At 43.3% G+C, this 14,482-nt stretch overlaps 1 protein-coding gene across 8 annotated transcripts in view; it reads left to right on the forward strand.

The window, feature by feature from the left end:
* The window catches only part of RAB36 (RAB36, member RAS oncogene family), a 34,775-nt gene extending 20,822 nt beyond the window's left edge, over positions 1-13,953 (forward strand). For 6 of the 8 annotated variants that reach the window (XM_065567920.1, XM_005288614.4, XM_008172027.4 and 3 more), the window contains 3 exons: positions 956-1,046; positions 1,613-1,732; positions 1,987-13,953. In XM_065567920.1, the coding sequence (XP_065423992.1) occupies positions 956-1,046; positions 1,613-1,732; positions 1,987-2,051 (276 nt within the window). In that variant the 3' untranslated portion in view covers positions 2,052-13,953. The remainder of the gene's footprint in view (positions 1-955; positions 1,047-1,612; positions 1,733-1,986) is intronic. The other 2 variants (XM_024108683.3, XM_065567921.1) reach the window with 1 other exon arrangement.
* The last annotated feature ends 529 nt before the right edge of the window (positions 13,954-14,482 follow it).

Below are 14,482 nucleotides of genomic sequence, written 5' to 3' on the forward strand. Positions count from 1 at the left end.
CTGCTGCTGCTTATGCAAATACTTAACTTTAAACATTTGAGTAGTTCCATTGACTTTATTGGGATTACTCACATGTTTAAATTAAGCACTTTGCAGGACGGGGCTTTAGGATTACACAATACTAGTCAATTTCTATCTATAGCCAGTTGACCATAGAGAGCAAGTTAAGAGAGAGAAAGTCTTTTAAAATGAAAATAAAGGTACAAGAAATTAAAAATAAATAATATGAAAATAGAAGGGAAAGGAAAAGAAGGCAATAACAGAAAAGCAGATTAAGAGGAAAAAAAGACTAGCAAGAGAGCAAAAAAGTGGAGGGGGAGAGAAAACAGCAAAAGAGGGTTAGAAAGAGGAGTGAAATCAGGGTTAGAAAGAGGAGTGAAATCAGGAGAGCAACATGAGACCGATGGAGGAGGAAGAGCAAGGAGAAAGGACCATCACAATTACTAACGCCCTATTGTTGGTGGCTCCTGTAATTTTCTGCTTAGAATTATTTAGAGACCATCTCTTTTGTTCTCTATTTGTACAGCATCTAACACAATGGGGTCCTGGTCCATGAGTAGGGCTCCTCACCGCTATGGTAATACAAATTATAATAACCACCTGAAGGCAGCATTTGATAGCTCTCTAGACTCCCATATTGTTAATGTGTTCACTTCTGCTATCTGATGCTTCACTTCTGTGGAATAGAGAGGGAGAATTATATTTAAAAAGTTTCCCTGTAAAATATCTATCTCGCTGTTTTCTTTCACTAGTTCTGTCTTGATATATGGGACATCCTGGTGTACAAGCTCTAAGGCAAGGCCAGGAAAAGGAAGGACTGGCTACTGTGAAAGCTGAAAGTTTCACAATGTAGGGACTGGTAGCATCTTTGCATTACTGTTACCCCAGATATAATCTGGGAGTATTGTGCCTGCTGTATGTTGCAGACAAAGTGATTCCCTGCTGTTTTATTCAGTCAGGTGCCGCATGTGAGCGGACAGAACTGGATGCCATTCGCTTTGCCAATGAGATGCAGGCTGAATACTGGTCTGTCTCAGCAAAAACAGGTTAGTCACTGCACTGGAGACTGGTTGAGTGTGGCCAGTTCCACTTGCTGGGAAAGAGGGTATCAAGTTACTTCCCCTGATTGTGTGCACACCAGTTGATCATGTGCACACTAGGCTATATATGTGTTTGAGGATATATGTTTCTAAATGGTTCTACATGGCTGTATGTACATTTGTACAATCATGTTTGCAGAAACGTGCATTGTATTTGTATGCATTGTCTAAGTTTATTCATAGATGATGGTGCACAAGTGCTTGAGTGAGTGTGTGTGTGTGTGTATCAGTGCTCAAACTGAGGCCATAGGAAGCTATATTGCACCACACGTTTCCTCTGCTGCTGCTCATCAAAAATATATTTGTATGTGTGGTTGAAGGAGGGAAATGAGAAAATGTCACCATGGGGTGGTGGGTCTCCAGGATATACTGTCACTGTGTGGGGAGCACTTTTAGGGTGGCACACTATGACTTTACTCTCCAGTTTGACCAGTAGTTTGTGTTATGTTTGTATATTTGATCGTGCGTAGCTGTGGGTTTGTAAAACATCGTGGTTCTCTCCTGTTTCCCAGGGGAAAATGTAAAGGAGTTTTTTTCTCGAGTTGCTGCCTTGGCCTTTGAACAGTCTATGCTGAAAGAGCTGGAGAAGAGCAATGGTCGCATGGCCCAGATTGGGGCAGGAAACCTCATCAGTACGTTCAGCTTCACTCTCTCTGTCCACTTCAATCACTTAAAAGTTTGGGGGAATGCGGATGTTTCTTGAGTGCCAAATTCTGCCTCATTTATACCAGCGCAACCTCTCTGACCTCATTGTCTGTCTATCTTGGTTCTTATGTGTAGTTGCACAAGTGTTACTGAAGGCTGAATCTGGTCTCTGTCATCTTTATTAATGGAAGGTGATCCTACATGGATTAATTATGTAACCCTTTGGTTTCCTCATTTACAGAAATAGAAGGAAATTCACTGGAGACTCCAGAAAGCAACAGCCAAGCCAGCCTGAACTGCTGTTAGCTTCCAGTCATTTCTGCAAGCATCACACCTCCATCTGCATGTGCGTACACCTGCATGGCGCATCTGCAGCAGGGAAAGCTCTCAAGCAGCTTCCAGTTGAGAGATGAAAAGTCAGTTTATTTCAGGAAAGAATGGAGGAGCTGAAAATGATTCAAGCAACTTCCCTTCAAACAGATGATCTCTCTCCCACCCCTTGCTTTGTGCTCTCCTTGTGCAGGCGGCACAATGGTACATAAACCTTCCCTGTGCAATGGGGAGATTGCTTGTGTGATCACCTGAGGGGTGGCAAGCTATCTTTACTCAAGAGGATGGAATCAACCGACCTTTTCCGCCTACTACCAGGAGGACCTGTAAAAAAATGTTCTGTACTTGTTTTATGTTCTTGGTAGCCACCAGAACTCTAGAATCTTGGACAGTGAAGTCCTGGCCCCATTCTTGTGGGAGCAGAAAACACATGGCAGTGCTGATTATTGTGGTGTATTTGATCTGTTTTGTCTTTTAAACACAACATCCTTGTACAAAATTATGCTGACTTGCACTCAAGCACACCCAGTTTACCATGATAGTGCTGAGAGAAAAATTCCTCTTGTTTCTGGGATCAGGATATCTGGTTTCAGGATATCTGTCGATCCGTTGTAATTTTTAAGTCTATACATATTCTTCTTCCAATGGATGCAGACCAGAATTCCACTCAAGTGTGTGTGTGACCAGTGTGCTGGAGTAGTACTCGTCAGAGTGACAAACATGCCTTGAGCCTCCTCGTGGCTCCTCCTAAGGCTATCTAAGGCTGATGCCATCCTGACCCCCTCAGTCCCTTCTTATCACTCATGGCCTGAGTCGCAACTTCCCATGTGGTTCTCCTCATGGTTTTTTTTCTGCTACATAGTTAGCTCTTAACTTCATTAAATCTGTAAATAGCTATCAGTATAAAATATTGCTCAGGCATGCAGAGGTGAAATCAGGAAGACCAAATCACACTTGGAGTTGCAGCTAGCAAGAGATGTTAAGAGTAACAAGAAGAGTTTCTTCAGGTATGTTAGCAACAAAAAGAAAGTCAAGGCAAGTGTGGGCCCCTTACTGAATGAGGGAGGCAACCTAGTGATAGAGGATGTGGAAAAAGCTAATGTACTCAATGCTTTTTTTGCCTCTGTCTTCACGAACAAGGTCAGCTCCCAGACTACTGCACTTGGCAGCACAGCATGGGGAGGAGGTGACCAGCCCTCTGTGGAGAAAGAAGTAGTTCAGGACTATTTAGAAAAGCTGGACGAGCACAGGTCCATGGGGCCGGATGCGCTGCATCCAAGGGGCTAAAGGAGTTAGCAGATGTGATTGCAGAGCCATTGGCCATTATCTTTGAAAACTCATGGCGATCGAAGGAGGTCCTGGATGACTGGAAAAAGGCTAATGTAGTGCCCATCTTTAAAAAAGGGAAAAAGGAGGATCCGGGGAGCTACAGGCCAGTCAGCCTCACCTCAGTCCCTGGAAAAATGATGGGGCAGGTCCTCAAGGAATCAATTCTGATGCACTTAGAGAAGAGGAAAGTGATCAGGAACAGTCAGCATGGATTCACCAAGGGCAAGTCATGCCTCACTAACCTAATTGCCTTCTATGATGAGATAACTGGCTCTGTGGATGAGGGGAAAGCAGTGGATATGTTATTCCTTGACTTTAGCAAAGCTTTTGGTACAGTCTCCCACAGTATGCTTGCCGGCAAGTTAAAGAAGCATGAGCATATGAATGGACTATAAGGTGGATAGAAAGCTGGCTAGATCATCGGGCTCAACGGGTAGTGATCAATGGCTCCATGTCTAGTTGGCAGCTGGTATCAAGTGGAGTGCCCCAAGGTTCGGTCCTGGGGCTGGTTTTGTTCAATATCTTCATTAATGATCTGGAGGATGGCGTGGACTGCACCCTCACCAAGTTTGCAGATGACACTGAACTGGGAGGAGTGGTAGATACGTTGGAGGGTAGGAATAGGATACAGAGGGACCTAGACAAATTAGAGGATTGGACCAAAAGAAATCTGATGAGGTTCAACAAGGACAAGTGCAGAGTCCTGCACTTAGGACAAAAGAATCCCTTGCACTGCTACAGACTAGGACCGAGTGGCTAGGCAGCAGTTCTGCAGAAAAGGACGTAGGGGTTACAGTGGACGAGAAGCTGGATATGAGCCAGCAGTGTGCCCTTGTTGCCAAGAAGGCTAACGGCATTTTCAGCTGTATAAGTAGGGGCATTGCCAGCAGATCGAGGGATGTGATCGTTCCCCTCTATTCGGCATTGGTGAGGCCTCATCTGGAGTACTGTGTCCAGTTTTGGGCCCCACACTACAAGAAGGCTATGGAAAAATTGGAAAGAGTCCAGCAGAGGGCAACAAAAATTATTAGGGGCTGGAGCACATGACTTATGAGGAGAGGCTGAGGGAACTGGGATTGTTTAGTCTGCAGAAGAGAAGAATAAGGGGGGATTTGATAGCTGCTTTCAACTATCTGAAAGGGGATTCCAAAGAGGATGGATCTAGACTGTTCTCTGTGGTACCAGATGACAGAACAAGGAGTAATGGTCTCAAGTTGCAGTGGGGGAGGTTTAGTTTGGATATTAGGAAAATCTTTTTCACTAGGAGGGTGGTGAAGCACTGGAATGGGTTACCTAGGGAGATGGTGGAATTTCCTTCCTTAGAGGTTTTTAAGGTCAGGCTTGACAAAGCCCTGGCTGGGATGATTTAGTTGGGGATTGGTCCTGCCTTGAGCAAGGGGTTGGACTAGATGACCTCCTGAGGTCCCTTCCAACCCTGATATTCTATGATTCTATGATTCTATGATGGTATGCTTGCCCAGGGATTCAAGTGTCTTTTACTCTCAGCTGTCTCCAAATTCCCTGGTAATCTTGGCTGCCATTGAGAAGTCAATGCAAGAAAGGTTCATGTCAACACCCAAAGAAAGAGAACTGAAAAGAATGAGTGCCCTGGGCAGAAAGATTTATTCTAAGTCATTTCTCCAAATGCAAATAGCTAATCAACAGGTGCTGTTAGCTATGTATGATTTTTCATACCTGGGAGGCTTGTCAAAATTTACAAATAAACTCCCTGAGGACTCCCAGGAAGAGTTCAAAGCCTTTTTGGCAGAGGGCCATCTGGTCACAAAGACATCTCTTCAGTCTACCTTGGATGTTGCAGATGGTTCCTCTGGAACTATGGCCTCTGCAATGAGAAGAGTTTCATGACTATATAACTCTGGGATAGCCCACAACATACAACAGTATAGAAGACCTTCCCTTTGGGCATTTTCTGTTTTCAGATAAAATTGATGAAATATTGCACTCATTTAAAAGACCTTCAAGCAACCCTCTGCTTCTTAAAGAGTTTATGTCCCAGTATCCAAGAAAAGAGACACAACTCCCTGCATACCTAGTACTCCTAGCAGTACTATAGAAATCCTTTCTACCACCCAGGCAAGTTGACATGCTGAAAAGTACGCATAGACCTCAGAGAAGAAGGTCCACTAGCTCAGACTCCAACCAGCAGGCCCATTCTCAGACATCTGCAAGGAAAATCTGCCTTTTGACTTTTCCAATGAGGACAGCAACCTAGTTATTCACAACCCACACACTATTGTCTCTCCATTTGGGAGCAAACTATCTCGCTTTCTGGATAATGACAGACAAGTGGTCCCTAAGTACCTTGAGACTGGGATAGTCAATCCAATTCCTTCCCATTCCCCCTTCCCCGTCCTTTTTCAGGTACCCAATTAATGAGCCTCTGCTCCTTCAAAAGGTCCAGATGCTGCTTGCTGTAAGGGCTGTGGAAGAAATTCCCATACAGTTTCAAGGAAAGGGGTTTTATTTGGACATTTTCTAATTCCCAAGTCCAAGTGTTGTCTAAGGCCCATTTTGAACCTTTACGGTCTCAACAAGTTCACTAAATAAGTGAGATTTTACATGGTTTCCCTGACATCTATCCTCCCCCTCAGAATTGGAACAATTTGTTTGCTGCCCTCGATCTTTGCAATGCTTACTTCCACATCACAATGATACCAAGTCATAGGAAGTTCCTCAGATTTATGGTAGTGAGGAGACACTATCAATACACCGTTCTTCCCTTTGGCCTATTGTCAGCTCCTCATGTGTTTATGAAACGCATAGCAGAGGTGTCAGTATTCTTGAGAAGGATTGGGATACATATCTTTCCTTACTAGATGATTGGCTCATCCAGGGCACATCACTCTGTGAGGTCCTCAATCAGCTTCAATTCATTCTCCATCTCTTTGACTGGCTAGGGCTCATGCTGAACAAAGAGAAGTCCACATTAGTGCCCATGAAGAGGCTGAAATTCATTGGGGCTCTGCTTGACTCTATGGTAGTGAGGGCCTTTCTTCCTTGAGAGGTTTCGACCATTTACAGTCTTTTTGTGTCCGTCAGGTGTCACCTGTCCACTATGTGAGCATGTCTCACATTGGTAGGTCACATGGCTCCATGTATGTATGTGACCATGCATTCCAGACTGCATTTTCATCCTCTACATACAAACATGGCTGAAGTTGGTTTACCAACCAAGCAGACATCTGGACAAGTTAGTCCAAGTTCCTCCTGTAGTCTTACTCTGGAGTAGTGAATGGACTAGGACATTGTATGTGCGGGGAATCCCTTTTCTTGTTCCCTTCCAACTAGGACAATTACAACTGACACTTCTACATTAGGCTGGGATGCTCACCTGGGTGGTTCATGGGGGCCCAAGGGATATGGACATACCAGGAAGAGAGGCTTCATAACGTTCCAAGAGGTTTTACGTAACAGAAGGAAACAATCAACTAGCTCCACCTATTCAGCTAAGTGGAAGTGTTCTTCACTTTTGACTTCTGCTCAAGGGATTCAGTCAATAAGGGTGCATGTCCAGGACAAATCTTCTGGCCCTTTCTTAAATTCAGTGAAGCTTCACCTGGCAGCCATTTCTGCCACTCAGGGGGGAAGAACAGTGTTTTCTAATCCTATGGCTACAAAGTTTCTCAAGTAAATTACTTGTCTGTTTCCACCTGTAAAAGCATAATAGTGGATGGAATAGATAACACAGAGTCCGTCTGGGCAATACTCACACTGGGTAAAAGGACTACTAGAGCCTCTCCGGGGATAGTGCTTGGGGTGTGCTATAGACTGCCGGGATCGACCCAGGATATGGATAAGGAACTATTTAATGTATTTAGGGAAGTAAATACTAATAGAAACTGTGTAATTATGGGGGACTTTAACTTCCCGGATATAGATTGGGGAACAAACGCTAGTAGCAATAATAGGGCTCAGATGTTCCTAGATGTGCTTGCTGATCAATTCCTTCATCAAGTGGTAGCTGAACTGACAAGGGGGGAGGCCATTTTAGATTTGATTCTGGTAAGTAGTGAGGACCTCGTTGAGGAAGTGGTAGTAGGGGACAACTTGGGCTCCAGTGATCATGAGCTAATTCGGTTTAAACTAAATGGAAGGAGTAACAGAATTAAGTCAAAGACTAGGGTTTATAATTTTAAAAAGGCCAATTTTAACAAATTAAGGGGACTGGTAAGGGAAGTGGATTGGGCAAACGTATTAATGGATCTAAAGGCAGAAGAAGCCTGGGATTACTTTAAGTTAAAGATGCATGAGCTGTCAGAGGCCTGTATCCCCAAAAAGGGAAAAAGATTACTAAGCAAGAGATTTAGACCGAGCTGGATGAGCGACCGACTCAAAGGGGCAATTAGGAAAAAACAGAAAGCGTACAAAGAGTGGAAGAGGGGAGGGATCAGTAAGGAAACTTACCTTAGTGAAGTCAGAGAATGTAGAGATAGAGTGAGAAAGGCCAAAGGCCGTGTAGAGTTGGACCTAGCGAGGGGAATTAAAAGCAATAGTAAAAGGTTTTACAGCCATATAAATAGGAAGAAAGCAAAGAAAGAAGAAGTGGGACCGCTGAAGACTATAGCCGGAGAGGAGATTAAAGATAATCTAGGCATGGCGCAATATCTCAATGAATATTTTGCATCGGTGTTTAATGAGGCCAATGAAGGTATTAGGGATACTAGCACCATTACAGAGGGGCATACAGGATGGGGGATTACCGTATCCGAGGTAGAAACAAAACTTGAACGCCTTAATGGGACTAAGTCGGGAGGACCGGACGATCTTCATCCGAGAATATTGAAGGAATTGGCACGGGAAATAGCAGGCCCATTAGCGATAATATTTAATGAATCTGTAAACTCGGGGGTGGTCCCGTTAGACTGGAGAATAGCTAACGTGGTTCCTATTTTCAAGAAAGCGAAAAAAAGTGATCCGGGTAACTACAGGCCTGTTAGTTTAACATCTGTAGTGTGCAAGGTGCTGGAGAAAATTCTGAAAGAGAAACTAGTTGAGGACCTTGAGGTTAATGGCAATTGCGATAATTTACAACATGGTTTTACGAAGGGCAGTTCGTGCCAAACGAATCTGATCTCCTTCTTTGAGAAAGTAACGGACTTATTAGATAAGGGAAATGCGGTGGACCTAATATACCTGGATTTCAGTAAAGCGTTTGATACTGTACCCCATGAGGAATTATTGGTTAAACTGGAAAACATGGGGATCGATATGAAAATCCAGAGGTGGATAAGGAATTGGTTAATGGGGAGAATGCAGCGGGTCGTATTAAAGGGTGAACTGTCAGGTTGGAGGGAGGTTACTAGTGGAGTGCCTCAAGGTTCGGTTTTGGGACCCATTTTATTTAATCTATTTATAACTGACCTCGGAACCGATTGCAGGAGTGGGCTGATAAAGTTTGCGGATGATATGAAGGTGGGAGGCGTTGCAAATTCGGAGGAGGATAGGGATATTCTGCAGGGAGACTTGAATGAGCTTGTGAATTGGAGTATCAGAAATAGGATGAAATTTAATAGTGAAAAGTGTAAGGTGATGCACTTGGGGATGACTAATAACAATTTTAGTTACAAGATGGGGACGCATTGGTTAGAAGTAACGGAAGAGGAGAAGGACCTAGGGGTCCTTGTAGACCGCAGGATGACTTTGGCCTAGTCTTCACTTACCGGCTGGTCCGGCGGCACGCCATCGATGTTCTGTGATCGATTTATCGCGTCTGGTTAAGACGCGATAAATCGATCCCAGATCGATCCCGGAAGTGCTCACAGTCGGCGCCGGTACTCCAGCTCGCCGAGAGGAGTACGCGGCGTCGACGGGGGGAGACTTCCTGCCGCGTCTGGACCGCGGTAAGTCCGGACTAAGGTACTTCGAATTCAGCTACGTTATTAACGTAGCTGAATTTGCGTACCTTAGTCCGAAGTCCAGACTAAGTGGGGACCAGGCCTATGAGTCGACAATGTGACGTGGCGGTAAAAAAAGCCAATGCGGTCTTGGGATGCATTAGGCGAGGGATATCTAGTAGGGATAAGGAGGTCCTGCTTCCGTTGTATAAGGCGCTGGTGAGACCTCATTTGGAGTACTGTGTGCAGTTCTGGTCTCCCATGTTTAAAAAAGATGAAGTCAAACTGGAATGGGTGCAGAGAAGGGCGACTAGGATGATCAGAGGAATGGAAAACCTGTCGTATGAAAGGAGACTAGAGGAGCTTGGGTTGTTTAGTCTGACAAAGCGAAGGCTGAGGGGGGATATGATTGCTATCTTTAAATATATCAGAGGGATAAATACAAGGGAGGGAGAGGAACTATTCCAGTTTAGTACTAATGTGGACACGAGAACGAATGGATATAAACTGGCCGTGGGGAAGTTCAGGCTTGAAATTAGACGAAGGTTTCTGACCGTCAGAGGGGTGAAATATTGGAACGGCCTTCCGAGGGAAACGGTGGGGGCGACGGACCTGTCTGGTTTTAAGATTAAGTTAGATAAGTTTATGGAGGGAATGGTTTAATGGTAAAACATAGTAGCCAAGGAAAACCAAGCAATGGTATGTAAATAGTATAATGTTCAACAGGGGTCAGACTAGAGACTCTTGCCTACATGCTCGGGGTCTTACTGATCGCCATATTTGGGGTCGGGAAGGAATTTTCCTCCAGGGTAAATTGGCTGAGCCTCTGGAGGTTTTTCGCCTTCCTCCGCAGCATGGGGCAGGGATCACTAGCAGGAGGGTCTCTGCCGATTGAAGTCACTAAAACACAGGATTGGGGACTTCAACGGCAGAGTCCAGGGAATGGTTTTGTGGCCTGCAGCATGCAGGGGGTCAGACCAGATGATCATAATGGTCCCTTCTGACCTTAAAGTCTATGAGTCTATGAGTTCACCTTAACAGTGTTAGCCGCTCTCATGGAAAAACCTCCATTTGAACCTTTTGGCTATATGCTCCTGGGCACATTTGTCCTGGAAGATGACCTTCCTTATCGCCATCACATCTGTGAGGAGAGCTGGCAAGTTGCAAGCATTAGCGGTAGACCCTCCGTACACTCATTTTTTAAGGACAAGATGGCTCACCCGAAGTTTTTAAAGTAGTGTCAACTTTCCACCTTAATAAGATGCTATACCTAGGTCCTGTGTTCTTTCTGAATCTGCATGCCAGTTGGGAAGAAGACTGTTTTACATACCTTGGATGTAAGACGGGCGTTGGCCTTTTTCATAGACAGAGGTAATTGTTTAGATGTTCTCCTTGACTTTTTGTTTCTTATGAGGATAGGATGAAGGGCCAAGTGGTCTCGACCCAGACAGTCTATAGATGGGTAGCTTCTCTCAATGATGTACCTGTTCTGGACACTTAGAAGGCTGCTGCCTGGTCCTACATATATACGTACATACATACATTCACTTGTCACTATGCGATTGCAGCAGCTTCAAGGGAAGATGCGAACTTTAGCAAGGTCCCTGTTCAAATAGAGTCCAAGCCTTGCCATCTACGATACTGCTTGTGAGTCACCTGAAGGGAATACACATCTGCATCCACTCGAATAAGAAAGAACAGTTACTTACCTGTATTGTAACTGTTTTTCCTTCGAGATGTGGGTGCAAATGTGTATTCCATAACCAACCTGTCATCCCCTCTGCATCAGAGTTTTAGGCCACTGGCTGATGCAAAGGAGCTGAGGTAGATGGGGGCAGCAGCATCCTTATGTAGCCTCAGGAGGGGTCGTAAGGAAGCACAGGCCATGTGCATCACCTCAACAGGTATTGCTGCGGAAAACATTTCTGGCTCCGGCATGGTGAGCGCGGACACACACACACACACACACACACACCCCTCTACCTCTGAATTGACTACATTTCTGCATCCACATCTCTAAGAACACCAGTTACAAGTAAGTAATTGTTCTTTTCCTGTTTAATGAGTTAGGGTCTGAGACCATTTTTACATTTTGCTTTTATCATTTTTTTTTAAAGCATATCATGTCTGCTGAAAGAAGACCTTAATCCTGCTCCCCTCTACTTCCTTTACTTCTCTGTAGAGTGGGTGGCAGATCTTTCCTCGTGCCATCAGAATCTGGTCCTATGGATACAACTTCAGGGTAAAAATCAAAAAGGGAGATTCTATTGAATGGAGGAAGCTGTGAAATTATGTAATAGGTACAGTAAAGGAGAACACATAAACACTGATAGGAAAGGAAGTTTATGAGGTTATAGCAATATTCTGATAATGATTTTTTATTGATCTAGCGTCACTGTTTCTGCCTTTGACATTTCAGGTGGGCAAAACCAGAACCTAGGATCCAAATATTCTGAAACTTTGTGGAAGTCCAGATCTGAAGTTTCCAGTTTAATTCCATCTCTGTTTAACATTTCAAAGGCTTGATTCTTCTTGGCCTTGTGCTTTATGTAGTCATATGCATCTGTGTAAAATAGTACCAGCTCTTTATATATAACCAGAATATTATAATTTTTCACTCTTTGTGCATGTGTGAATGGCAACAGAAAGTGCAAGGCACAGGAAAATCAGATTCCATGTATTCTGTAATTCCAAGAGGAAGTGGGTATACACTTTCCCCTTTACTTGTTTTTTATAGATTCCATCTACGCTACAAGTCTAACCAGTCACAGCTAGTATAAATGACATGTTCTAATGTCTCTTTTTGTTCATAATATAGATGGGACATGTTTTTTTGAAGCATGTTACAGTCGAAGTAGTGAACTTGGTCACCCCTCTCCATGCTAGATAACTGTGAGCTGGTAAGGTTAGATGCTACAGTGTGGCTGGGCATATAATTAGTTTGACGGCCCTCACTGGAGAAAGTGTTTCAATCCCTTGATGCTAGTGGTAGAGAAGTCCTTATTTTCATATTACTTTTACCAAAATGGTGTGTGTTATGTGTACTTGCACTCTTTCTACATAGAAAGAGAGAGTGAGAGTTTTCCAATACAGAAACCCTAACGTGCTTGCTGTGTGCAGGTCTCTTAATTGAATGGCTGTTGCAGAACAAGCACTCTCTACGTGATTGCTGCAGCCTGGTGAGCTTGTCGGGTCATGCACTTTCCCTAGTTCCCTCTATTATTCCAAGAGTCAAATGCCCTTCTGCCCTACCCCTATAAGTTTGATTCTTTAGGAGCTAGGATGATCATGTGTTAAAACAAGGCCGATGTAACACGGAATAGATTGTATGAAATTCAGAGAAATTGGGAAATAGAGTGGAGCAACTCTGTGTTGGAGAGTCTTCTGCTGTGTGGGCAGCCCTGACTTGGTGTCATAGGGACTCCTGTTTAAACCTTGTTAGTTGTCCCTGCTGATTTAAATGGCATGGTATTGTCAGAAATAACTGAAATACATACCTGCTGGATGAGTATTTGTGAGACCGCTTTTCTATGCATGATTGTTTTTTGTAAATCTCTGATCAGATTGGTTTTGCTTATTGAACTTCAGTGTATACTGCAAAAGTACAAGGCAAACTTCAAGAAATAACACCCAAGGGTATGTTCAAAGAAACTAGCTGATATCTATGGTCATACATCGACATAAAGAAATGGACTAAGAATAATACACTACATTATTCTTACACTCTTCTTTACTGGAACAAATTTTAGACAGGAAGAAGGAATTTAAACAAGGCAATCTCTCACTGATTTGTAACATTCAAAGTCATGTACCTAATAGGCAGTATTCCCCCAACATAAAAGAGGTATTGTAAATCTTTCACCAACATGAAATCAGGAAAACTCAGAGCCATAAAAAACTACTATAAACATTCTGAGTCAATTAACGAATCACCCTCAAGAATCAAACCAAGGCATCAGACCACCATTCAAGAAAGCTTGTTCACCAATAATTTGATGTCCACAAAGCCCTGGAGCCAATGGAATCACTCTGAATTTACACCAGCATAAGTGAGAGCAGAATGTTTCCATAAGGTCCAGTATACTCCTAGTACAATGTTTTGGAGGGAAAGAAAACAGAAGACCGTAGGACACTTATTAATTATTAACCCCATCATGTAGTCACTACACATGCATCAGTAAACAGGCTGAATGTAAGAATGTAAGAATCTAATTGGATCCTAACGCCTCAAAACATACCAAGGAAAATAACAGAGAGACTTTTGGTAATATAAAAAATAACCAGACACAATGGGCCTGATTCTCAGTTATTCCATTCCTGCATTTAGATAGGGATGGGGGCGAAAATGAGGAGAAATGTGGCTTAAAACTGCCTTTGTATTTCCCATATACTGTTTTGCTCACAACGTAAATTAGAACAGTCTTGTGGAATTGTATGTATGCAACTTCTCTTGGGACTTGTTTGTCTTCCTTTCATCTTCAGACAAGGCTGTTATTGGCAACCATGCCAGTCCTGTTGGCACAGAAAATGAGTGCACCATTTGGTGGAGGAGGTGAATATGTGTGCCTGTGTAGTTATCGATCCAAATATGTAATGTTTTGACCTTATATTCCGTGTAGTTGTTTATCTCTCAAAACTGTTTCATGACGATGACTAATAAATGCTCCCTTAAACCAGGGGTCGGCAACCTTTCAGAAGTGGTGTGCCGAGTCTTCATTTATTCACTCTAATTTAAGGTTTTGCGTGCCAGTAATACATTTTAACATTTTTAGAAGGTCTCCTTTCTAGAAGTCTATAATATATAACTAAACTATTGTTGTATGTAAAGTAAATAAGGTTTTTAAAATGTTTAAGAAGCTTTATTTAAAATTAAATTAAAATGCAGAGTCCCCCGGACCAGTGGACAAGACCCGGGCAGTGTGTGAGTGCCACTGAAAATCAGCTCGCATGCCGCCTTTGGCACGCATGCCATAGGTTGCCTACCCCTGATTAAACCATGCTTATTCTATTCAGTGGACAGTGCATCTAACTTCTTTGTGATTACTGGGTTTGAATCACTACTGGATGGCTGAATAGAAGGGGTGGCTCACTATACTGGAGGATACGATATATGTATATAAAATATGATGTCTTTCAGCAGAAGCAACCAACATGCTTTGCAAGCATAAACTAATTGTCACATAAGCCCCCTTTTGAGGTACTGTACTGTAGGTGAGTAGTGTT

The sequence above is a fragment of the Chrysemys picta genome, chromosome 15 (genome assembly GCF_011386835.1).
Source record: "Chrysemys picta bellii isolate R12L10 chromosome 15, ASM1138683v2, whole genome shotgun sequence".
NCBI classification, from domain to species: Eukaryota; Metazoa; Chordata; order Testudines; family Emydidae; genus Chrysemys; species Chrysemys picta.